The sequence below is a fragment of the Impatiens glandulifera genome, chromosome 8 (assembly GCF_907164915.1).
Source record: "Impatiens glandulifera chromosome 8, dImpGla2.1, whole genome shotgun sequence".
Classification (NCBI taxonomy): Eukaryota; Viridiplantae; Streptophyta; class Magnoliopsida; order Ericales; family Balsaminaceae; genus Impatiens; species Impatiens glandulifera.
In genome coordinates this window covers 2,810,548-2,835,805 of record NC_061869.1, presented here as the reverse complement: position 1 = coordinate 2,835,805, position 25,258 = coordinate 2,810,548, and the positions used below count along the sequence as shown (strand labels likewise).

At 33.2% G+C, this 25,258-nt stretch overlaps 6 protein-coding genes across 6 annotated transcripts; 4 read left to right on the top strand and 2 right to left on the bottom strand.

Annotated features, from left to right (window-relative positions):
- Positions 1-659: 659 nt before the first annotated feature.
- Positions 660-2,838, top strand: LOC124912091 (protein trichome birefringence-like 38). Its single transcript, XM_047452650.1, has 5 exons — positions 660-1,081; positions 1,160-1,331; positions 1,838-2,013; positions 2,090-2,248; positions 2,326-2,838. Exons 1-5 carry the CDS (start codon positions 774-776, stop codon positions 2,615-2,617), a joined length of 1,107 nt encoding a protein of 368 aa, XP_047308606.1. The 5' UTR covers positions 660-773; the 3' UTR covers positions 2,618-2,838.
- Positions 2,839-7,999: 5,161 nt separating this feature from the next.
- LOC124912556 (phospholipase A1-IIgamma-like) lies at positions 8,000-9,580 on the top strand. The gene is made up of 2 exons (XM_047453193.1): positions 8,000-8,664; positions 8,990-9,580. The coding sequence occupies exons 1-2, from the start codon at positions 8,020-8,022 to the stop codon at positions 9,578-9,580; spliced, it is 1,236 nt and encodes a 411-aa protein (XP_047309149.1). The 5' UTR covers positions 8,000-8,019.
- Positions 9,581-11,159: 1,579 nt separating this feature from the next.
- Positions 11,160-12,463, top strand: LOC124911733 (phospholipase A1-II 1-like). Its single transcript, XM_047452240.1, has 2 exons — positions 11,160-11,765; positions 11,846-12,463. Exons 1-2 carry the CDS (start codon positions 11,160-11,162, stop codon positions 12,461-12,463), a joined length of 1,224 nt encoding a protein of 407 aa, XP_047308196.1.
- Positions 12,464-13,329: 866 nt separating this feature from the next.
- LOC124911746 (omega-hydroxypalmitate O-feruloyl transferase) lies at positions 13,330-14,942 on the top strand. Its single transcript, XM_047452260.1, has 2 exons — positions 13,330-14,203; positions 14,274-14,942. The coding sequence occupies exons 1-2, from the start codon at positions 13,398-13,400 to the stop codon at positions 14,788-14,790; spliced, it is 1,323 nt and encodes a 440-aa protein (XP_047308216.1). The 5' UTR covers positions 13,330-13,397; the 3' UTR covers positions 14,791-14,942.
- Positions 14,943-15,856: 914 nt separating this feature from the next.
- On the bottom strand, positions 15,857-17,599 carry LOC124912057 (protein IQ-DOMAIN 9-like). The gene is made up of 4 exons (XM_047452613.1): positions 17,307-17,599; positions 16,871-17,094; positions 16,444-16,785; positions 15,857-16,370 (listed from the first exon to the last, which is right to left on the bottom strand). The coding sequence occupies exons 2-4, from the start codon at positions 17,060-17,062 to the stop codon at positions 16,011-16,013; spliced, it is 894 nt and encodes a 297-aa protein (XP_047308569.1). The 5' UTR covers positions 17,063-17,094; positions 17,307-17,599; the 3' UTR covers positions 15,857-16,010.
- A 432-nt stretch (positions 17,600-18,031) lies between these two features.
- LOC124911706 (apoptosis inhibitor 5-like protein API5) lies at positions 18,032-24,469 on the bottom strand. Its single transcript, XM_047452216.1, has 16 exons — positions 24,213-24,469; positions 23,924-24,088; positions 23,317-23,416; positions 23,166-23,231; positions 22,693-22,790; positions 22,552-22,626; positions 22,275-22,424; positions 21,549-21,617; positions 21,401-21,466; positions 20,349-20,459; positions 20,135-20,224; positions 19,948-20,054; positions 19,337-19,451; positions 19,181-19,246; positions 18,657-18,763; positions 18,032-18,479 (listed from the first exon to the last, which is right to left on the bottom strand). Exons 1-16 carry the CDS (start codon positions 24,291-24,293, stop codon positions 18,257-18,259), a joined length of 1,689 nt encoding a protein of 562 aa, XP_047308172.1. The 5' UTR covers positions 24,294-24,469; the 3' UTR covers positions 18,032-18,256.
- Positions 24,470-25,258: the final 789 nt, after the last annotated feature.

Here is a 25,258-nt window from a genome sequence, read left to right as displayed (position 1 = left end):
GGAAGTTATATCCACTGAAGCCCATCACTTGTCCTCCATCAATCTTATTGGTATTTTATCATATAGAAATCCAAATTGCTTAAAATGAATTGTGATTTTGATTATTAATTGTATGTTAAGGCAACTTGTTTGCCTAGTGTGTTTAGAGCTATACCTTGACAAGTTGATAACCATTTCTTCTCTGTTTGTCTCATAGATAGATTGGTCCAAATTCCTAGTGCGGGTCCCAAAATGGGCACCCCGTGAACTTTGACAGTTGTTTGCTCTAATTCAGTTGCCACTTCCCCAAGGTACGTTTGTATTCATAATAAAAACAATGTGCATTTCAATTATTCATCTCAACCAATTTTATTTACTATTTCAATTCATGATTACTGTAAGAATTCATTTCAAAGTATCTTCTCATAATAGAAACTCATAATGTAAGAATTCATTTCAAAGTATCTTCTCATAATAGAAACTCATAATGTAAGAAACCAATTCGAATAACCCTTACCAAGAATAAATTATTCAGAAAAATCAACCATTGAACATATTTTATTAGAATTAAACAGAAAAAAACAAGAATAGTGAAACCCCACCAACATGTGACTAGTTGAATCCATCCATCCTTCCAATATTGTCACAAGCTTATATTGATAATACTCTGTTCTCCATTAAACAACTCTCTCTCTCTTTCTCTCTTTCTCTCTATTCAATATGCATGAAACAATTGTATATTAAATAGATGGGCACATAGATCACTGAAAGGAAAAATCAAAGGCAAGCCAGAGATGGGTTTCTTGTACAAAGCAGTTCTGTTAAGCTTTGTGATAATAGGAGCTGTCTTTGTACAAGAAGCAAAAACTGAGCATGCACGTTTGAATGCAAAAGCCAAATCGAAAATCAAAAGAGGGAAGCTGGCCGCTGGATGTAATTTATTTCAGGGAACGTGGGTAATGGATACTTCTAATTCATATCCATTGTATCAATCTTCAAGCTGCCCTTTTGTAGATCCTGAATTTGATTGTCAGAAATTTGGCCGCCCTGATACACAGTTTCTCAAGTATGTATGGAAACCTGATTCATGTGACTTACCCAGGTAATTCTTAATTCTCTTACTCTGTGACTGTGTAATTTGATGAAGAATGAATGGTGTAAATGGCGGTTTTATGAGTAGGTTTGATGGAGTAGATTTTTTAAGGAGGTTTAAGGGGAAGAAGATAATGTTTGTTGGGGATTCTTTGAGCTTAAACCAGTGGCAGTCTTTGCTCTGTATGATTCATGCGTCGGTGCCTACTGCCATCACTACCTTTTCCAAACAGGGTCTAATCTCTTCTCTCTCATTTGACGTGAGTCTTTCTCTCTATCTCTCTCTTACTCTCCGCCATTCATGCATATGTTATAATTTGATTCTTTGTTTCTTCCTTGCTGTCTTTTGGGAACAAATTGAGTATATTCAAACATGTTGTGTCCCACCCACTAGAACTTATTGGTCCCTTAGAAATTACTTTATGAATTTAGATTTGTGACTTTGTTTAAATGAGAAATAGCCAATTATTTCCGAATTTCACAAACAAAATTTAGTTTCAAGTTCAATAAGTGTTTCCAAATGGCCCATGGTATGAGATTGCTTGGGCCTGGTTTGAGTATGAGTTATTTGGGGTTGTTTTCAAATAATCCTGTGAGAATAGAACATCATACATTTGTGAAGACTCAAATTCATGACCCTGAGGACATGAGTTCTTATGCTCTGAGCTATGAGCTCGTCTTAAACATTGCTTTGTCTTGAAGGGGCTGGCCTAATCAATCATTCATTATGTGATAGTATTAGTACTCATTCTGTTTGATCTTGCAGGATTATGGAGTGGTTGTATCTCTGTATCACTCAACATATTTAGTAGATATCGTGAGAGAAAACATCGGTAGAGTTCTGAAACTTGATTCAATCCAAGGTGGTGATTCATGGAAACTCATGGATGTCTTGATATTCAACACCTGGCATTGGTGGATCCACACTGGAAACTCTCAACCGTAAGATTGATTATCTTCATCATTCCTTGATGCATGTGCTGAAACAAGTTTATAATTCATAATTGAATTGATCCAGATGGGACTATGTTCAAGATGGTGTAAACATATCAAAAGATATGGACCGTCTGATTGCATTTTCCAAAGGATTGACCACATGGGGAAGATGGGTTGATCAGAATGTTGACACTAATAAAACCAAAGTCTTCTTTCAAGGAATCTCTCCAACTCACTACATGTAAGTATATATATAATACATTTCATATGTTTTAACTATATATACAAAATTAATACAAATTATTGATTAATTTTTAGGGGAAAAGATTGGAATTTGGGATCGAAGAACTGCAAAGGAGAAGATCAGCCATTGAGTGGTTCAAGTTATCCGGCTGGATTGCCTCCTGCAGCCATTATTGTGAACAATGTCTTGAGAAAAATACAGAAACCTGTGTATCTTCTTGATATCACCACACTTTCGCAGCTGCGAAAAGACGCACATCCTTCTATATATGGTAATGATCCTTCCGGGAATGATTGTAGCCATTGGTGTCTTCCTGGCTTGCCGGATACTTGGAATCAGCTCCTTTATGCAGCTTTGATTATGTAATTGTATCAATTGCATCTTCTTTGATTTCCCTTTTTTCTTTATTGCAGTTCCATCATTAATTATCAATATTAGTACCTACTTACTATAGGTTCAAAAGTAGAATTGTAAATTCATTTTTCTTCAAAAACATCATTGATTGAACTTGGGTTGTAATGATTGGTTGGTTTTTATGTTTGCATAATAGTGCAAAACATACTAAAGAAAAATTAAGGTTTACTCAAGCATTCCAATATTTGTTTATCTTAAGAAATAAATAGAAAAATTCGAACTCTGAATTTTAGTTTGAACAAAAAAAATTTTAATTTAAGCTCTTAAGGTGTTTATAAATAGTGTCAATATTTGGGCTATCTAAATAAAGTGATTGTAACTACGGAGCCTGGTAACCTAGATTTTATGTTTAATTCTAGTTTAATACACTAATTAAATTGAAAATGATTATAATAAAGATGGATTGAACTTTTTGTGTTATCTTACCTAGGTTTTCATAAAAATAAAAATAAGACTTGCTAGCTCCTTGGAAGAAGCATTCCAATATTTTTTTTAATGTTGTTCTATTTTTGAAGTTTTAAATTATGGTCTTTTAAGGAAATTATATTTTAATAGAATTAAGAGGTTGAATTTGATGCCATCTAGCTATAATATATATATATTATTTTTTAAATAATTTATTTAATTAAAAATTTATTTAGATAGAACAATAGAAAGAAGAAAAAAGTTAAGTAGAAATTAAATACATTAAATTAATTAATTGATTCAAATATAATAAGATTTTCACACGAATCCACGGTTTTTCTAGACCTAATATCTGACATCGTAATGATAATAGCATTGTGAATAATTTTTAACTGCATATTTTTATTATTAAAAGTTTTTCAATTTTTTTCCAACCAGATAGTCCATTGGAAAATTATAGGGATAGAGACTCATCTTCTAAGTCTCGCATTTTTAGTTGTCCCAATTCATGTCTCTCAATAGCCACTAATAGTTTCCGGCATAACACATTGTATTTCAATCAAATTCCACAAAAAAAACTTCATATACTTGTAACAACGTGACAATGTAAAAGTAAATAAGAAGTTATCTCAAACTCTTTTTTTTGGGGGGAAATATCTCAAGCTCTTTATAACACATACGACTCACAATAATCACGTTTTTTTATACATCTATCATCGTTGAGAATTCCGTAGTGAATAATACTCTAACCAAAAATAAAGATTTTGGTAGGTATCTTAGAATCACATAAATTTTCCCAACAAAGATCCATCGTACTAACTTTATTAAACAAAATGTAAAAATATTTCACATTAAAGTTATTCAGGTCACGTCACCGCATAGAATCCCAAAAAACGGGTTTTACTCCTTATTTTTAACCATAAACAAAAGTATATATATAATATAATATATCAATGATTTTTTATTGTAGGTAGGTCATTCAATTATTTTTAAAACTCAATATCATATTAGGGAATAATGTCAATTTTATCATTGAACTATAACGAAATATTCACGTATATCACTGAACTAATTTTTGTTCGTTCATACCACTGTAGTTGTACTCAATGTTTATCTATATCACTGATTAACAAAAACATCCAAGTTCGTTAAGCTTTCCGTTAAATGATGACATTAAGTTTTCCGTTAAATGATGACATGTGTGATTGACATGTCATTTTAAAAAAAAAATAATATATATTATATTTTTATTTATAATTTATAAATAATAAAACTTTTATATTTTCAGAGTCATTAATTAAACAAATCTAGATATTTTTAGAAAAATTAACAATAATTTAGTTTTTTTAAATTAATATATTTTTAACATTTATTTTTTTTAACGAATTTTATTATTTAGAAATGTTAATAAAAATAAATGTTGAAAATATATTAATTAAAAAAATAAATTATTATTAATGTTGCTCAAAAATGTATAATTTATTTGATTACTGCTTTTGAAAATATAAACTAAATTTTATTATTTAGAAATAGTGTATAAAAATAAATATATAATATATATTAATTTTAAAAAAATAACATTTCAATCACATGTGTCATCATTTAACGGAAAACTTAACGAATTTGGATGTTTTTTCCAGCAGTGACATAGATAAACATTAAACTCAACTATAGTGGTATGAACGAACAAAAATTAGTTCAGTGATATACATGAATATTTCGTTATAGTTCGATGATAAATTTGACATTCTTCCCTATCATATTACACTCTTTTTATTAATTAAATAATTTTATTTATTTTTATAAAAGAAAAAATTAAATATTTGTTTTTTAGTAATTTAACTGAAATAATCATTTTTTTCATAATTGAATATCTTATAATATATATATGTGTGTGTGTGACAGCTAATTAAGGATTGTATTATTTGTATTACAAATTGATCAATGATTGTTCTATAGTTAATTTGTTTAGTAATATTCACGTGTAAATGTTTAAAAAGAATAACATTGCCATCCTAGGGCATTGTATTTAATTTTATTTTCTTGTCGGATCTAGGAGAAAATCGATAGAAAATTTACAAGTAGAAAGATGTGACATATATATTTAAAAAAATCTTATATTCTTTTTTGTCTTTGACAAGGACGGTCACAGTTTTCGGCTTCCCAATAAAAAATAAAAAGAATTTTCAATTATCAAGGTTAGGACAATTTCAGCCCCAAGAAACAATCAAAATTAACCATTAAAATCTTCCAAGAAGATTTCAAATATTTCATATTATTAGCTTTGAAAAAAATACAATGCATTAAATACTAAAACTAAAAGAATAATATGTAAGTGGACCCGTATAATTATCAATCTATTAGAATGCATGTTCTATAATTAATAATTAAGGGTTATTATGATAACTAGATTCCATAACCTCAATATTATTTTTTCTTCTGTCTCTACCATTGAACCCACATGTCTTTTAGACTAACCAAAATCCTATCTAAAGAGCAATAATGATTTATGAGTTCAATTCTTTAGTTTATAACAATATTTGGACTAGTATTCCCTAGTTATGCTCATAATTTGGGAAATTTTAGGCTTGCAGTCAAACTTACTACTATTCGAACAATTATCTCACTTGTTATTACACTCGATTGACCCATTCGTCAATTGGATGTAAACAATATATGTCTTCATGGCACACTACGTGAAAAGTCTAGACTCAACCACTGTGATTTATACTTCCTAACTTGCCACATCATGTATGTCATGTACAAAAGGTCATTTATGGACTTAAACAAGTTTCACGACACTCCACTCTTTGCACAATATTACTTTCCTTTGATTTTCTTGAGTCTAAATCTGATACTTTATTCTTTATTTACTACATGTGTGATGTCTCGACTTATTTTTTGTTATATGTGGTTAAGTGTCATGTTTTCTTTCAAAGATTTGGGTGATACCAATTACTTCCACGTAGTTTAAGCTACTTCAGTTGGTCCTTTTACGTTCGTGAGCGTGTTGCTCGAAAGACCCCTCAATTAAATACATCTCCACTTATAATCAAATTGTTGACATTCTCACCAAATAATTGTCATCAAATAGATTTGATTTTTTTTTGTGATACAAGCTTACGGTGTGTGTGCCACCCCATTTTGCTTGAGGGATCGAGGATGTTAGGTTTAATAAAAACTCAAGGGTCACAATGGAGACATTAAGCTTACCGATAGTCACATCAATATTGGTTCACATTTATCAATATTATAAATTGTGTAGTGTTTTAAATAACTTAGATATAAAACAAGTGTATGTACAATACCAAAATACATATTTTCATTTATCAATCAATCTTCTACTTTCTACTATATAATTTGTATTTTATTCTTCAACTAATTAAAGGTAATTCAAATAATATGGCTTGTCTTTTATTTCGAATCAAGTTGAAATAGGATCATGACTACGAAGGATCGTCGCATCCTTTTAAATTAAATAAAAAAACTCTCAAAATATTATTTTAAAATTGATGTTACCAAATTAAATTTATAAATAAATAGATTTAGTTATTTACATAGTTGCTGATATAAATTATTTTCTTATTGTTAAAAAGTTAATTCTAATTTAAGAGTTAAATTAAGAAGAAGAAAAAATAATATAAGATAGTATCTATAAAATCAAAATAATTATTATTAAATTATATGATCAATTTATAAAAATAAAAAAGTTCAATAAAGACGATGGAACAATCATGCAAATGTTGTATTTATAATTCTTAAAATAAATATTTAGGTATTAATGATAAATATGAGTCTGTTTGGAAAGGCTGAAGTTTAAGTTGTATACCTAATTAAATTTTATTCTAAAATATTATTTATTTAATTTAATAAGATATTTAAAACAAAAATAATTTTTAAGTAAATTAAAAAAAAAAAATTGTTCAAAGTTCAAACCCATCTCCATAACTTGGGTTTCAATTAATTTTTAAAATTTTGACAATGATATGTGACCATCACTAAACCAAATAATTGAACTTTTGAGTTTGGTTTAGTGGTTTTGAGTTCATAAAACTATCTACCATTCAATTATTTTGGGCCAGATTTTATATGGGCCAATATTCAAAGAATTAATGGGCCCGATTTTATAATTAATTAATTCAGTATTTGATTAAGACTATGACTATGATCGATAGTGTTTGATTTGAGGAATCACTGGATAATATTTTATTTGAATATTAATTAATAATTTTTATATTTATAAATTTTATAAATTTTATTTATTCTCTCCTTATTAATATTCAATAAAAAATCTTATACTAGTTAATATTGTTATATATTTAATTTGTATAACATGTTTTTTTTTATAAAATTTATAATTATTTTATTTATTCTAATTTAGTGGAGTCACAAAATTTAAATTTGGATTGGACTGGTTTACATTAATTTACAAGTTTAAGCTTGTTAGATCCATGATTATCTCCATATAATTTATGGTCGTTATTTTCTAACCACATAGTTATCAATATTTGGTTGAGATTTCTTTCCGATTCATATATTCAAGGTTTGCTTACTCTTATATCGGGTTTGTTGGGTTGAATAATTCTCAAGATTCTTTATATAAATACATATATCTTATTCTTTATATACTCTTGAACAAAAAAAAAAATGTTGTATTACTAAAACTTCAGATTTTAACAAGAAAAAATATGAAAGAAAAATAAAACTTGTCACAACTTATATAATATATGTGCATGCCCTATTTGTAAGGCAAATAATATACTCTTCATAGCTTCCAAGCCACCCTTATCAATAAATATAATCATGTCAATATGTCATGATCTAATAATTCATTAATTAGTTCCTTCAATTTCAAGTCATATATATGCACGTAATTAAGTACCCGAGAGAAAGAAATAATCATCAATACATCTAGCTAGGTCAAAACTCTTCATCCAAAAGCTCCAAATATGGTGGGTTGTTTCAGCTATAAAACAAACCGAGGGAAAAAGAACAATACAAACAATACAAACATCAAACCAACCAAGAAATGGGAGCTTCTCAGCGGCGTAAATCACTGGAACGACATGCTCGATCCTCTCAACATCGATCTGAGGCGATACATAATACGATACGGAGATATGGCTCAGGCAACCTACGACGCTTTCATTTCCGAAAAGAAATCCAAATATGCCGGAGCTAGTAGGTATTCTAAGAAGAACCTTTTTGCGAAAGTGGGCTTGGAAGTTGGTAATATCCCTTTTCCTTATAAGGTGACAAAGTATCTTTATGCCACTTCTTCTATTCCTCTTCCGGATGCCTTCGTTATCAAGTCATTGTCTAGGGAGGCATGGAGCAAGGAATCCAATTGGATAGGGTATGTTGCTGTGGCTACAGACGAAGCCAAGGCTTCGATTGGGAGGAGGGATATTGTCGTCGCATGGAGAGGAACGATACAAGCGCTTGAATGGGTGAATGATTTGGAGTTCATTCAGGTTTCGGCAGCCAGCATACTCGGGGCTGACCAAAACCCTAAAGTTCATCAAGGATGGCTCTCTATTTATACTTCTAACGATCCTAAGTCGCCTTTCAATCAATCCAGCGCTAGAGATCAGGTACTTAATGTACATATAACTCACCAAAATAGTTGAAGTAGAAACAGTCTTCTCTAATAGCTAGATCAAAAAAAATTTAATGTTGTTCTAGTTTTTCAATAGAATAATCTTGATTTTCAAATAAAATAATAATCCTCATTAACAATTATGGGCTCATTGCAAATATTAGATTTAGATGTCGAGATGAGAATAGAACTCATTCAATATAAATTCAAAAAAGTATTAACAGTTTCTCATCTAGATCCTAATTTAGATTTTTATAAATTGTTTCTAAATAGAGATGTGTAAACTAAATAATGTTAGCATATGTTAAAATAAATTGCAGGTTCTTGGTGAGATTAGAAGCATTGTTGAGGCATACAAGCATGAAGAAATAAGCATAACCGTGGTTGGCCATAGCTTAGGGGGTGCGATAGCAACCCTAAATGCGACGGATATAAGTGTGAATATTGTCTTGCCTACGGGTTGCTTGGTAAGCGTTTTTGCATTCGCTTCCCCTAGGGTAGGTGACCAAGGTTTCAAGAGGGTTGTCTCGGGGCAAAAGTATCTAAGAGTCCTTAGGGTTAGGAATACCTTTGACATAGTTCCAAACTACCCTGTGATTTTATACACGGACGTGGGAGAAGAACTAGGGATCGACACCTCCAAGTCGAAGTACCTAAAAAGCCCCGGGAATATTGAGAGTTGGCATAGCTTGGAGGCTTATTTGCATGGGGTGGCGGGAACACATGGGTCAAAAGGGGAATTTAAACTTGAAGTTGAGAGGGATGTGTCCCTTGTGAATAAGACAATGGACATTTTGAAGGATGCATATTGTGTTCCTTCTTCATGGAGGGTAGAGAAGGACAAAGGAATGGTTCAACTGCCAAATAGATCCTGGAAATTGATGGATCATGAGCTTGTTGATGACTATTGAATGTTCAACTTAACCTAACTTAATATTGACAATCTATTTCATGAAATGATATATGTTCTATCTATTTTTGATACCATAATCACTAATTATTGTTAGAATTAGAGAAATATTGTATTAAATACTTTATGTCTAATTTAGTATCATATAAATTGAAGTCTCAATTTACTTTCTCTAAAAGAAAACAATTATTTTTAGTGGTTAGCATTATGTACACATTTTGAAACATTATAATTCAACAAATTAAGTTAAGAATAAAAATCAACTCAACGGCCAGGTTAGTACAATTTGATTGGTGACTTCGTGGATCTGGGCTCATCTTTTCCCTTTTACATTTAGCTTTGATTTTGATTTTGATTTTCGTATTTCGTTGATGATTGGCAAGAAACGGTTTCTCTCAGCAATGACGTTGTGTTGGACGAATGATGCAAGTGATTTTGAGTTGGACCTAACTTTTTGAGATGAATGCTATAGGTGATCGAGATGTTATTCTACGCACATGGCCCCTCATGTTTTATCGAGATGTTTTCTTATAAAAAGACGTACTTTGTTGGTAGTAATAGAAGAGTTTCATTTCATTATTCTTTGAGAAATTAAATGAGTGGATTTGATCGATAATTTTAGCAATCTACAATTAATTTGGTTTATTACTTGCCTATTCATTTGGGATACTCAAAAGAGAAACTAAAAGGACCTGAATTAGCGGCGCAAAAGATAACAGACAAGAACCGTTAGTAAAGACATAGCGACACAATTATTATGTCGGCAAGGTGTTTTTACGCTGGTAAAAAAAATTACCACTAAATATAGTTTAACCGACGACTAGAGTGACACATGAAGAACCTCAAATGTTCTGTTTTCTATCACAAATATTACCAGCTCATTTATTTAAACGACACTGTTTATTATTGAAGCAGCTTAGTTTATTTAGCGACGGTTTTCTATTTTGAATTTATTTTAATAACAACTTTTTCTTTTTTTAACAGCTAATTTTAACACAAATAAAAAGGAAAATTGATTTTAACTATTTAAAATGTTACTAATTGATGTTGAAATTTGAATAACAATTTTCAACTAATTCAACAACACTTTTTTTCAATAATTTATTGACTTACAAAAGTTGTAAAATGAATTGAAAATCACAAATCCTACAACAATTTTTTCAGTTGTAAAAACAACTGTCGCTAAAGACCTTTTTTTTAATTGATCTAACTTTTTTATGATAAGGCATATTTAATATATAGGATTGATGATATCCTGAGATATTAGTCTTTTTCTTTTGTATATCTTTTTTTAAATGTCTTTTCCATTAAATTAAAATGGAAGGATTGAATCTTATCAACAAGATAATACTTATATGTTCAATTAATGATAAGATTTAAAGTATCTAGAAAGAATAAGAATGTCATAAAGAACACTTTTTTTATCTATTGTTTTTATCTTTCGTGTTTGGGAGATATCTTGACACTCAAACTATATATATATATAAAGCCAAACCATCCCGGAATTAATCAAATCAATTAAGAAAATGAAGACTATTGGTATTTTCATTTGTTTTTATTCGTTCTTTTTAACTAAGATAATGATTACTTGTTTGGAAGGTGATAAAAACAACATTGCACAAAGATGGAAGGTTCTTAGTGGAGAGGACAATTGGACGAGTTTACTCGACCCTTTAGACATAGACCTTCGTCGATACATAATTCACTACGGAGAGATGGCCCAAGCAACCTACGACACTTTTAACTCGCAGAAGGTCTCCGAACACGTAGGGCACAGTCTGTATGCATCAAATGACCTTTTTCGAATGGTCGGTTTAGAAAAAGGAAATCCTTTCAAGTACAAAGTAACAAAGTATTTGTACGCTACATCTTCGGGGAAAATGAGAGACAAGTTCTTTTTTCAGACAACTTCGAGAAAGGAGAGTCACAAGGAAACAAATTGGATAGGGTTTGTAGCTGTAGCCACGAATAAAGGGAAACTCGCGTTAGGGAGAAGAGATATTGTGATTGCGTGGAGAGGAACTGTTGAGGAAACCGAATGGGTCAAGGATTTAGAATTCAAATTGGTACCGGCATCAATTGTGCGTGGTGAGCAATTTAGCCCAAGGGTGCACCATGGTTGGTACTCCATGTACACATCGGTAAACTCTCTATCGTCGTATAGTTGCACTTCTGCAAGAAACCAGGTAAACTAATTAATGAAACCCTAATTTTAAATGTTAAGAAAGATATTGAATCCGCCACTTTAAATCATGTATGTGTTTAGGTTATCGATGAAGTCAAGAGGCTAATGGAAGAATTCAAGCATGAAGAGACAAGTATAACAATAGTTGGTCATAGCTTGGGAGCAGCATTAGCAACCCTAAACGCAGCCGACATTGTCTCCAACGAACTAAACAAACCAAATTCCAACTCGACCAAGGCTTGCCTAGTGACGGCCATCACATTCGCGAGTCCAAGAGTTGGTGATTCGTCGTTTAAAGAACTATGTCATAGCCTAACTCACCTTCGGGTCCTAAGGATACGCAATTCCTTAGATGTGGTCCCTCATTATCCATTAACGGGTTACCATGACGTAGGAAAAGAACTCACAATAAAAACGAGCAAATCAAAATACCTAAAAGCACCCGGAAACCTATTGACTTGGCATAACTTGGAGGCATATTTACATGGAGTTGCTGGAACACAAGGAGTTAAAGGAGGATTCGAGTTAGTTGTTAAACGCGACATAGCGTTGGTTAACAAACATATGAACGCGTTGAAGGAGGAATATAGGGTTCCGGGTTATTGGAAGTGTGATAGAAACAAGGGTATGGTTCAACTTAAGGATGGATCATGGAAGCTTATGGATCGAAATATCAGCTTTTTTCATGGTTTCTACTAATCAAGTTTTTTATTACTTTTTAGACTTCTTTATTATCTAATATGTTTTAAATGATTTATATTGAAACAGAAAGAATTACAAATAATATATTATATTATATTATTTCTATGGTTAAAGTGGGACATTCTTATAGAAAAGTTTAACATGGGATATTGTTATTATTTATGTGATAGATTCGTTCTAATTGAGTTGTTCCCATAATTTCACTAAGATCTCTTTTTCCAGATGGATGGGGTCTGATCCACGGTGATATTCTAACTAATAATATATGTATGCGAAAGGGTTTTATCTTAATTAGTCGATGTCGTATGTGTCTTAAGGAGGTGGAGACGACCCTTCGTTTTTTTTACATTGTAAGGGTGTTGCTGATATTTCGAGTCTTCTTTGGAGTATTATTGGTATTAATTTGATTATTACGGGAACCATTAGTACGTGTTGAGAATTGTAGATTGAGACAACTAGATCTGCGGGCATGAAATAATAGAGTTATATCCCTATTATTTTTTAATGGATAATTTAGTTGAAGAGAAATCTTAAACGAGTGTTACGTATCATTCACAATGTTATCATTCTAACATAGTAACATTATATGAGGTTCGATGGAACGAAGCCTACAAATTCAATCAGAGAGCTTACTGCTTTTTTAAAAGATGCATATGTTAATTTTGTAATATTTGTGTAATTTTTTTTCATTAATGTCCTATTTAGACTATTATTAATTTCTAAATGTATGAATAATTAAAAAAAAACTATTAAAAGATGGTGGTTGTGATAATTTTTCAAAGAAAATTGACAATATTGACTAGTGCTGGTAGGTGAGGCGGCTGTCCCATACCTACTACCAAGGCTGTCATTTCCTTTTTTTTCAAATCGTCTACAAATTGCTCATCTGATCGACCCATTAATACAAATCGCCGCCACAATTCGCCGGAAAATGGAAGTTAACGTCGCCGGAACCACCATTTTCTACCCATCCACCTCTCCTTTCAACGAAGACCATATCCTCCCGCTTTCTCACCTCGACAACGATCGTAACCTCGCCGTCACATTCCGTTACCTCCGCGTTTACGCCGCCACCAACATTAACAACCCCACCGCCGATCCTTTCCAAGTCATAACCTCCGTCCTCTCTCCCACCCTAGTCGATTACTACCCTCTCACCGGCTCTCTCCGCCGCCGAACCGACGGCCGTTTGGAGCTCCATTGCGCTGCAGGGGATGGACTTCCGGTTGTCCGCGCCTCCGTAGACTGCACCCTCGAATCGGTCGGATACCTAAACGACCCATCAGCCGATTGGATCGAGAAATTAGCACCTAACCCAGATCATGATTCATCTCTTGAAACTCCGGCTATGTTACAAGTGACGGTTTTCTCCTGCGGTGGATTCGTTCTTGGGACAGCACTTCATCACGCGATGTGCGATGGAATGGGTGCGACGTTGTTTTTCAACAGTATGGCTGAGTTGGCTCGTGGGGAGACTCGGATTAAGGTTAAACCTGTCTGGGATCGGACGACATTGCTCGGACCGAGAAACCCACCAATTGTAGAGTTCCCTATGGAGGAAGTGTTGTGTCTGGATAAGGAATTCTCTCCTTACGCGGCAGAGGATGAACCTGTGATCCGACAATGCTTTGAGGTTAAGGAAAAATGGTTGGATTTGCTTAAAGCCTTTCTTGTTCAACAATCTGGTTCAAATTACACTAGCTTTGAGGCCTTGGGTGCCTTCCTATGGCGAGCAAGGTACAGTCTTTAATTTTGGTTGGAATTTGATCAAAACTGAAACCTTAAACACTTTGATTGGATTGAACAGGGTGAAGGCTTCTAGAATTGCTGGCGATGAAAAGGTGAAATATGTGTACGCGACCAACATAAGAAGGACAGTACAGCCGCCATTGCCGTTTGGTTATTGGGGAAACGGATGTGTACCCATTTTTGCGCAGGCAATTGCAAAGGAGATATTGGAAAAACCCATTTGGGAAACGGCGGAATTGATAAAGAAGAGTAAAGGTAGCATAACGAATGAGTATGTTCGGTCGTTTGTGGACTTTCAGGAGGTTAATTACGAGAAGGGTATCACCGGTGGGAAGGAGGTGAGTGGGTTTACGGATTGGAGACATTTGGGACACTCGTCGGTGGACTTTGGGTGGGGAGGGCCGTTGACGGTTTTCCCAATTTCTCGGTATATAATTGGGAGTCCAGAGCCTACTTTCTTTTTGCCTTATTCAGCTGCAAAAGATGGGTTTAAGGTTATGGTTCATTTGAAAAAGAGTGCTATTCCTGCTTTTAAGGATGAAATGGAGAAGCTTTCTACACAACATTTCAACTAAGTTCCTATTTGTTATATCTATTCTTCTAAAATAACAACAAGAGGAAGAGGAGGAAGAGGAAGAAGAAGAATGGCCAAAGCTGCAGGTTTCTTTGTTTTTGTAAATGGATCATCCATCCAAATTATAAGTTCAAGAGACAATAATATTACACATTAAACTATTGTCCTTCAATTAGCACTACTAAAAAGCATTAGACTTTTAGCATTTGGGTTGCTTGAAATTGAAACCATTACATTTAAAATGATCCAAGAATCGTAATGGGTCGGATTTAGGGATGGAAATTGGTACCTTATACGCCGGTTAATTAAGTACCCGAAACCAATCTTCGACCCAATGGGTATCTTCATTTATATCTCATTCCCAATTTGCTTAATACCCAATCTCAACCCTAATAAATACTATAAGATTGTAAATTTTAAAAGAAGAATAAAAATAAATGATCTTGAAATATTAAAAAGTGTAACGTGGATAATAACAAAATAAATAATGTATTTATTGTGTTATCTGTGGGTATGTATTAGTATTACATGAAATGTCAATTTAAACCTTTATAAAATAAACACATTTTGTTTTTAATATAATCAGTTATGGGTTTCACACGCTCTCCATCCCCAAACCCGATCGGATACCTTCTTCACTCCTTATGCCCGACCCTAATTTAAAATACCTGAATCCGATCATTTGTTACCCATGGGTATCGAAGTATACAAGTACACATTATCATCCATAGTCGGATTATACTTATTAAATTTGAAATTTTTGTTATACCAAAACCTTATATTCAACCATATGTCCAACCAATAGGATGTTTTTCAGTTCCTATACCAATGTCCCCTAATTAGGATCATATAATTAATGAGAAATTCAGCATATCTTGGGTGGTTACATCTTTCCCTCATGTGATTTTCATTTTCCACCCAAGTTTGGTTATTACCTAACAAATTTCAAAGTTTCAAAAAGAAGGAAATATGGATGAGACAATTTTAATTTGTCCAAACATGATCCACCAAGTTGGCATCCATAACAAAAAAGACATGCCAAGTTGTTATATGATATGATTGATATCATCACTTAAATAATAACCAGCCTCTCATATTTTATTAGACAATAGAATATATCTCACCAGATTCATACACATGATATTCACACAATCATGACCACACCCATAATAAAATAGAGCTAACAAATCACAAAATAATAACATTATTGAAAACAATTCTTTAATCTTTTTGATTATTACCATTTGCATCTTCTTCATTCTTCTGTTCTTTCGCCCCTTGAACATCTGTTGTTTCCGAGTAGCTCAATTTCCGACCCTTTATCTTCCCTTTCCCACCACCACCACTGTTGGACGGTGAGATTGATTTGGCAGCCATTACTTTCTTATTAGCTTTCGGAGAAGCTCTATTATTATTATTAGTAAAATTGTGTAGTTTCTTGGGGCTGTTTGAAGATTGAAAATGTAGCCGGTTCTCCCATGGTCTAGCAGTTATCCATCGTTCTACCCAACTCCATCCCCAGTTAGCTTTACCAAGCTCAACCGCGTTAGGTCCCAAGTTTAATGTCGAGTTTGCCCTCCACTACACACAACACATTCATATGAATGAAACACATATAACAGAATAATTAAGATTGTTTTCCTTTTGCAAGTACCTGATGAGAAAAGGCATAAGCCATGGCTCGTTCTCGCTTAACTGCAGCTTCTTCTCTTTGATGAATCCTAGAAACAGTTTCCTCCATACTATCACACCCACCGGACCACTCCACCTCAAGATGATGAAGTTTTGCTTCAAGCTTTAACTGATTCTCAAGCTTTTTCTGTCGAATACGCCCTTCTGTTACCATATCGAATCTTCGTGTTCTGATTTGGGACTGTATACGGCTCCATGTATGGAGATGGCTAAGAGTATTTACAGCTTGTTTCTTAACTGACTCACATTGGGCTAGATTCTTTAATCTTACCATTCCTCTCAATCGACGAAGATTTCTCCTAGCCTGATAATATGATATTATATGCTTTCATTCGATATTATATGAGATAATAATAGCATTCATTCGATTAAATGGAGTAAATTTATACCAAGTAAGCCCGGATGGCAGTTTGAATCTTGACTACTGCCATGGATTCAGCTGGTAGATGATCATCCCCTGAATCTTTAACGAGGGTACAACTCGACTGATTATGGCATTTGAATCCATTATTATTATTCTTACTCTTACTCTTGACTTTCTTGAATCTAATGATATTCCTAATCCAATCTCCTGACCCCATTATTCACAAAACCATATATATGCTAGCTAATCCTGCATATGGGGGAAGAAATTAACAGTACTGAAAAGTTCATATCTCTAAAGTCTAAACATAACAACAGAATTGAGCTGATGCTTGAAAATTAAACCTAATCAGTTTCAAGTTATTCATTAATTACACATCAAAGAACCAAGAACCAAGAACCATCTTCTCTTCAAATTAACAAATGGGTTTCAAAAAAGGAGATTAGTAAACCATATATTACCTGAGAAAAAGCCTGTCAATGAAGAAGAACGACCGAGCGAGCGAGAGAGACAGAGAGAGAGAGAGAGAATCAATGGTGGAAGTGTGGAAAGGCAGGGCAAGAAGTATTGAATAAAAAGGTGGGTATTGAAGAACTGGTACTGGACCCAGTTGAGTCCATCATCACCATAGACTTTCTTTCTTCTTGATTTTTAAATATAAAAACTTGTTAACAACAGTCTGATTAGGTTTATTTTAACCAGAGGGATGAACCGACGGCTCATGTGAAAGTTTTGGATTTTAGTCAACAAAACCAGAAGAAGGAAGGAAGGCAGCTAGCTATAGCGACAGCAGAACAAACCATCTCAATAATTTTGATACATTCATCAACTCTTTATTAATCACAACTATTATTAACATTCTCTTCTTTATCTAATGCAACTAACATTAGAATAATCTAGTTTTAAATGAAACCCATTAAGAATAATATAGTTTTAAATGAAACCCATAAAGTAATAATTAGTCTTATTTAACTTTTAATCATGATCATAATTGTCCAGATAATCAATTGTTTTGTGATTTGCTGTTTGGAATAGTATGGCTGCTGCTGGGGTCTCATTTTAGTTGGTAGCTGATTAATTATCACCTGGTTTTGGCTGGTGATTGAAAAATATTATTTTATTCTTTCTTCAAACAACCATATATTTAAAGTTTTAGAAAAAGAACTATCTGAATAACCCAATTTTGAATAAGCAATAAAACACAACTTAACTATAATGATCAAGAGTTTAGAAAATTAATATCTAAGACATGTGGCTTATCCAATATAGCAAAAGAGATTGGCTAACATAATATTAATGCCTAGATGTGACAGACCGACAGAAATGGAAAATTATCCAACAAAATAGAATATGGAAAATTTGTAATACAGAATAGCAAAATAAATAGATAACATAAATAAGATAGATAGAACTACCAGTTACCCCTTCCTCCTCTTCCTCGTCGGCCCCAACCACCTCTACCTCGGCCCCTTCCTCCTCCACCACCGCCGCCGCCGCCACCTCCACTACCATATGAAGAGAGACCTTGGAATGCTTTATTAACAAGCTGGTTTGGTGCATAACCAGCTCCACGACCCCTTTTTACTGGACCAGCATTACTTGAACCATTTGTAGTATTCAGAGGTCGCTTCCCACTGTCACACAATTAACAAACATATGAGACTCGGCAAATTTCACCTTCTGCACAGGGTTGGTGTTAGTTTTGTAAGGAAAAAAACTCTGCCATTTGTTTACTTTTCATTATTCAAGTAAATGTTTATGTTTTATTGCAGATTACATCAATAATAGAACATGGCGGTTTAGGGTAATACCCAGCAGCAGCAGTGGCAGCATTAGTTGTACTTTTTGCAGCTTCTTTCCACGATAGGTTAATCTTCTTCTTATCGCCAATAAATGAAGGAGATTTTGAATGTAATGGCTGAAGAAGTATCACACACAGAAGGATAAATTATCAGAATGAGTCCATAAAATAGATAATTATAACTCACAGGTATATACATACATTCAGCCTATTTCGAAATTTATATTTTGACACAATTTCCAATCACCACCTTATTGGAAAATTGCAATCATGATCAGATTATTTTTTAGATAGTAATCTATATTATAGTATATTTTTTGTTGTTTCCTTTGGTATACAAATTATCTTCTTCTTTTTTTATCATTTTTTTGGTATAGAGATTTTTTCCCAATCAATGATCATATTAGTGTTTGGATCATGATCAAATTATCATCCAGATCCGATTTTTGACCACCATAACAAATGTAGATTTTCACATCATAACCAACATAAAATTTAAAAAAAAATTGCTAACAAAACAGCCCATTATCTTACCTGTGTCATCGACAAGATATTATTGCAAGTTCGCAACCCCGATGTAGTATTCTGTTGCTGAGTTCTCTGTCAATAAAACAATTCGTATTTGACTTGTAAAAGGAACAACAACAAAGAAACGCAGTAAACAATGAAATATATCTTCCAAGTACTCACAACATTAGCCTTTGCTTCGTCAGATTTAGCACTAGCCAATGATTTGTTGTGCTCAGCCATCCCCTGAGTTAGCTTCTTTATAGTAGCTCTAGCAAGCTCTTCTACAATGCTTAACCTGTCAAATCAATCAAATCTCTTAAGTATTTTTAAGTGATGAACATTCATGCCCAATTAGTTAAATAAATCAAATGAAAATATCTGAATTTTAAATACTTATATTTAATTTGATAAAATGTGGAACTAATATCAAAAAAGTACTTACAGACTATTTTACTCCTTTTAGAGTAATAACACAATTTGATTAATTTATAGGGGTTAAAATTTTCTACATGGTTAAGTCATTTGTAGCTTACCGAATTAAACCAGATTTTCTAGCTTATTTTAAACTTAACTTGAGTTACATCCAAATAATTAACTGATTTTAAACACTGGGATAGTTTATTGTGATTATTTGGGAGTAACCCAAATAGTCTTTCATGATGTGATATAATACTTTTGATATCATATAAATTAAATCAAAGTTTAAATGACAAATGTGCCCTTAAAAGGTTCTGATCTACCATACATATCATATATAGCTATAGATGGGATTATAAGGTTGTAAAATTCACCTCTCATTAAAGTCTTTGTATTGCTCAGAGAAATCCTCCCCGAGTCTGTCTGATGGTTGGCCAGTCACTATCTTGTAACCACATAAGCTATTTGTTGCATTGGGAGCCTGCGTAAATATCAAGAGACTCAAGCCGGACTTCTAAAGATTCTACAAATGAGGTACAAGGAGCTGTGTAATGCACTTACCTTGCTAGCTAAATGATGGAAGGTATATAACAAACACTCCACATAAGTAAAGTTCATCTCTTCTGCTGACTTCTTACGAGGCATATAAGTCTGAAAAGAAAAAAGGAAATATAAATGATGTAATGATATCATCGTTAACAAGACAAAGACAAGGCTAAGCAAAAGTCATGGAGAACATTTTGGGTTGTAATAACTTCATAAAAGGAGATTGTACCTTCAGGAGTTGGACAACGGAGGGAAGGATCTGACGGGTATCTTGTGAGATAGTGTAAGGTGAACTCTCTGCGAGGTTCTTAAGCAAATCAGCCTTGCGCTCTTCAGGAAGCTGGCAATGGAAAATAAAAAAACAATCAAAATCAAAACAGCAGAAAAAGAAGCAATTATGACTACACTAGACAGATAATACATTTGATGTTGTGAAGTTGGTAAAAAAAGGTATTAACATAACTTTTGGGAAAACAAAAATGATAATTAATCCGTTACAGCCAATGTATTTCTACCGCGATTAGATAATCGAGAAATTAGTTTCGATTTATTAATTTACATCCTAGTAGTATGTTCATGTAACTGTATCAAGGGTTTCTCAACTACTTTAAATTAAATGAGAAGAAAAACAAACCCGTAAACTCTAGAAAGGTCCAAGATAGCCCAAAAGTTTTCAGAAAATGACTACATAGTGGGCTTTAAGAAAGATACAAATTAATATATTGATTTTACAAAATGACAATAACCCCAGAACTGTGTAAGGTACAAATAATCCCCTGAGATTTGAAAATGTACAAAACTGCCTTAAAAACATGAAGATAAGGCCTTGTTTGATGAAGGGTTAATCCAAATAACCCCTTATTCCATCATCTATCATTTCTCATCAATCAAATCATTAATTAAAATACTATAATACCCTTTTATTTTTTATAACATTTTTAAAATATTAAACGCAAAGGATATGTTGGTCATTTAACCCAAATAATCCACTTTTTCAACATACAAGGATTTGTTTTCCAAATAACAGAATTATTTCAAAAACAAATCCTACATCAAACAAGCTCTCAGTATTTACACTCTAAAAGACATTTGTAGTTGGAGTTGTTTGATTTCCAACATTACTATGTTTTAATGTGAATCAAAGAAACTGATGATGAAGCATCACCAGTAATAAACATAACAGCATCAAGGAAATTCATCTCCCCACCCTCTAAAATTTAAATATCTTCTCATTAGCTAAACTAATAATGAGACAATAACAGACTCAGAGACATATGTTACCTGGTCAAAAACAGGCAAGATGTGCTTGTTCAAATAGCTGAGAAACTTGCCGGTTGATGCACCACGCTGTATGAAATGAAATGGATAATTTCAAATAAGAAAGTGCAACTACTGGCTAGGAAAGAAGTCCTGTGTTAGCAAAACATACCATGAAAAAGGGAATAGCCATGAATAAGCATGATTGCAATCTATCAATATGGTCCCCTCCATCTGAAACCTGCATTTTATACCATAACAATGAATTCTAGATGGCATGGGAGAGATTTGGTACAATAAGGCAATAGCAGATTATGGATTCCAAACTTCAAGATCAAGTGAACTGGAAGTAGCCCTGATCTCTAAAGCACTTTTCTCCTTTCATATTAAGAATAAAGACCACCCCTACTAGGCGCATTTAAAACAAAATAAGAATAAAGACCATAAAGCAACCACGGAGATGGAAGAGACGTGCACAAGCATGATAACAAAGTATATTACATGGTAGCTGATACATAAATGAAGATGACTTATGTTATCCAAAATAACTGAAAACTCTGGAGAACTTGCCCACAAAGAAGAGAAAAACAGATGGATATCAAATAAGCATAATAGGAACACATCTTTTATTTTCCTTTTTCTGTTTTTAGACTATGGTTTTTTCCCTCGAGGAGGCTAGCACATAACCCCTCCTTCACTCAAGGTGCGTTCAGTGGGAATTGAACTTGAAACCTCAACCTATCATAATAGGAGCATATCTTAACACATTAAATAACAAACAAAATTTAGACATACGAGGCCTTTCTGGGCTCTTAATTCAAGTTCTTAGGTAGAGGATGCTGAAGTCAAATACCATTTAATCTTTCATAATTAACACTACGTGCCAGAAGTTACTCACATTGAATTGTGCATCTAGATCAGCTTGACCTTCAATAATCTCAATGAGTTCTTGGATACGCTCAGGAGGCGCTTTTTCACCAAAAATGCTCAAACTTTTCAGGAAATCCATAAACATCTTAAATTCTGCTCCAGTAACATCTTGAAGAGACTGTAAATAACCATCCATGGTTGGAAAGAAACATAGGGGAACTTAGGCTCATATACATGACAGAAAGAAAAGAGAAAAGAATGATGCAGATGGATCTTATATAAGAAGGTAAATATCAACAACATACTTTCTTTATCAAATCAGTTATATGCCTTTCCATTTGCTCACGAGGCTTCAAGAGCTCATCTTTTAGAGGAAAAACCTGCAAGGAACTACATTAGTCCACTTATTCCTGTGAAAAAACAAATGAGAGATGATTGATTCTCACCTTGTCTCTGATAAAAATCAAAGTCCTCTCGCGAAGGTTTTCATCCGTCCCCCTTTCATCAACACTCTCAATGTGCTTAAAAAGGGCTGTCAAGGAAGCTACAGAAGCAAAGTTGTCACGTGACTAGAGCATGCTATTGATTGGTACAAGAAACTGAACCATGTAATCAACACCAAGATAACATATAAATAAGAAATTTCACAAAATAGTAATTTAGTTTAAAAATGAAACAATAATTTAGTTTGGTAAGGTAACTAATTTAGTTTTGTTTTTGTAAACTTTGATAAGAATCATGGGGCAAGAACCTCACAAAACAAGAATAAGTTTGGTAAGGTCAACTGTAACTTTAAAACTCCTAACCAGATTATATGTTGCAGCACAACAGATGGACCCTAATTTTGTATTTTTCTTGAGCACTTTAATCTGTAGCAATTTAACTTACTCTTCATGCATGAAAACATAAAATTAGTTACCTTTCACATCTTGCCTCAGTAACGATAAAAGGGCCTTGTGTACAGCATCGCGCTCAACATTTTCTTCTGCCAAAAAATGAAAGTTGAAGGTCTCTAAAATTCTGTTTCTTTTCTAACATCTGAACAACGGTAACAACAATTCAGTCTGTACCAGCTGTTAGGAGTTGAGCAAGAATGTCTACTATCTTGGATATCTGCTCTGGTGTATCCTTGCAAAAAAGAGGAAGTCCACGAATCGCCTGCACCCTAATCTGTAATTATAGATCAAAAACAAATTTTCAGAGACTAAACTTGAAGCAGTAACGAGTTGGAAAGCATAAGCACAATAAGTATATAAGACCTTTATTTTCAGCCGAATTAATAGATATCCGGCAAAGACTAGGATCTTATTTCTGCAACAAGTTAGGGTTTATACCGTAAGAAATTTAAAATCAAAACCACATTTTTTTCTCACATTTTGATATTGTCTTAGAAGATGTGTAACCAGCAATAAAATAAAACTCAATCTACTAATCTGACAAAGAACCTTGTGTAAGAGAATATGCATAGTCACAGTATTCAAACACTGCTTGTGTGTTTACTGCCAGATCTAATAAAGCCAACTATACATAAATTTCATTCCAGAGTTAAAGATAAGACAAACCAGGGTCTAAATGTTTGCCAAAGTCCTAAATAGCTACTGTTAACTAAACAGGTCAATTGCAGAAATGGATATAAAAAACACAAAGAAATATGGTAAGCATTTATGAGTTGTTTACCCCTAACTCCTCGGCTTCACATAAATCCAAATGGGAATCGACAGCATTGTCCGAGAGTTCAGGAAAGAACTTGAAAAATCTCGGTATAAGTTGAGCAGCCAGTTGCCTTGCCTTCACACTATTGCCTTTAGCAGCATTAATAATGTTCTTGTAGTCCTCAACAAGCTGCAATATCCCAAATCCAACCAACCAATCAATCAGAGATTCAAAATTTAAACGGAAGTATTGAAACTGATAAACAACAATAAAACCCTAGAAAATAAATGGGAAAGTTGGGGAATTTACGAACCTTAGACTTGTCCTTTGCCTCGCTAAGTCTATCGCCGTACTCGTATAGCCGTTCAATGTCGTCCGAAGAAACATCCGTCATTTTTAGCAGGTGAAGGTGATTAAAGTAGATACGACAAGAGAGAAGATGTGGTAAGTTGCGAATGGGTTTCGATTCGACTATATTCGCGCTCTTCAAATCTCTGGAAACAGACAGACTGTGTGATGTCAATTAGAGATAGAAAGATAAATACAGCGATGATGGTGGCTGTAATGGCATTTAGTTCTACAGGACCCTTATAAAGCACTGCATATGCCCTTCAAACCTCAGGTTTTTCTGCCCTTCAATTTTTTTATTTATTTTGCCCTTCAAACTTGGAAGTTTTTTTGCTCTTTCATAAAAAATAAATATATATATTAATAAGAATTATTTTATTTTCTAAATTTTTACAATTGATTATTAAAATATTAATTTTTTTATTTTATTTTTTTATATAAGTTAATGTATATTATAATGATAAAAATGTTTAAACATAGTAATAAAACATGACATGAAAAAAAAAATTAATAAATTAACAAACTCGTAAGTTCTCGAAAAAATGATTGACTCCCTATCAGACTTTACCGACTTTCCGAACAATTTTAATATCAGAAAAAATCACATGTTACGGGATCCCCTCACAGAGAATGATAAAATGGTCAAAATATTTTTTATTTTATTTTTTTAATATGATCATTTTACCGAGAAATTTGAGGAGATGACCCTAAAAATGGGGCAATTGTGAAAAGTGCAGAGATTAAAAAAAAAACCTGACGCAACCGGAATCGCGAGATTTTTTTTTCGTCTCGCAACTAGGGTTGCGTGACGCGATTACGTGACGCAACTGGTCCATTTTCTTCCAAAAAAATTCATAAATAAATTATTTTTTAAATAAAAAATTGCGTCACGCAACCTGAGCATTTTCGTCAGAAAAAAAAGAGAGTCACCAGCGCTATTTAATTTATGCGCTGGCACTATCCGTTATTAGGCCTATTAATGGGGTCATTTCCTCAAATTTCCCGTTTACC

Excerpts from the sequence above, each read along its gene's own strand:
- LOC124912091 (XM_047452650.1), top strand. The coding sequence starts at position 774 with ATGGGTTTCTTGTACAAAGCAGTTCTGTTAAGCTTTGTGATAATAGGA. Across the intron at positions 1,332-1,837 it reads TCTCTTCTCTCTCATTTGAC|GATTATGGAGTGGTTGTATC; the intron begins GTGAGTCTTTCT and ends TTGATCTTGCAG. Across the intron at positions 2,014-2,089 it reads CACACTGGAAACTCTCAACC|ATGGGACTATGTTCAAGATG; the intron begins GTAAGATTGATT and ends GAATTGATCCAG.
- LOC124911706 (XM_047452216.1), bottom strand. The coding sequence starts at position 24,293 with ATGACGGATGTTTCTTCGGACGACATTGAACGGCTATACGAGTACGGC. Across the intron at positions 24,089-24,212 it reads AGGCAAAGGACAAGTCTAAG|CTTGTTGAGGACTACAAGAA; the intron begins GTTCGTAAATTC and ends GGGATATTGCAG. Across the intron at positions 20,055-20,134 it reads TCCATCATTTAGCTAGCAAG|GCTCCCAATGCAACAAATAG; the intron begins GTAAGTGCATTA and ends ATATTTACGCAG.
- LOC124912556 (XM_047453193.1), top strand. The coding sequence starts at position 8,020 with ATGGTGGGTTGTTTCAGCTATAAAACAAACCGAGGGAAAAAGAACAAT. Across the intron at positions 8,665-8,989 it reads AATCCAGCGCTAGAGATCAG|GTTCTTGGTGAGATTAGAAG; the intron begins GTACTTAATGTA and ends AATAAATTGCAG.
- LOC124911733 (XM_047452240.1), top strand. The coding sequence starts at position 11,160 with ATGATTACTTGTTTGGAAGGTGATAAAAACAACATTGCACAAAGATGG. Across the intron at positions 11,766-11,845 it reads GCACTTCTGCAAGAAACCAG|GTTATCGATGAAGTCAAGAG; the intron begins GTAAACTAATTA and ends GTATGTGTTTAG.
- LOC124912057 (XM_047452613.1), bottom strand. The coding sequence starts at position 17,062 with ATGGGGTCAGGAGATTGGATTAGGAATATCATTAGATTCAAGAAAGTC. Across the intron at positions 16,786-16,870 it reads CTGCCATCCGGGCTTACTTG|GCTAGGAGAAATCTTCGTCG; the intron begins GTATAAATTTAC and ends TCATATTATCAG. Across the intron at positions 16,371-16,443 it reads CTTATGCCTTTTCTCATCAG|TGGAGGGCAAACTCGACATT; the intron begins GTACTTGCAAAA and ends TGTTGTGTGTAG.
- LOC124911746 (XM_047452260.1), top strand. The coding sequence starts at position 13,398 with ATGGAAGTTAACGTCGCCGGAACCACCATTTTCTACCCATCCACCTCT. Across the intron at positions 14,204-14,273 it reads GCCTTCCTATGGCGAGCAAG|GGTGAAGGCTTCTAGAATTG; the intron begins GTACAGTCTTTA and ends TGGATTGAACAG.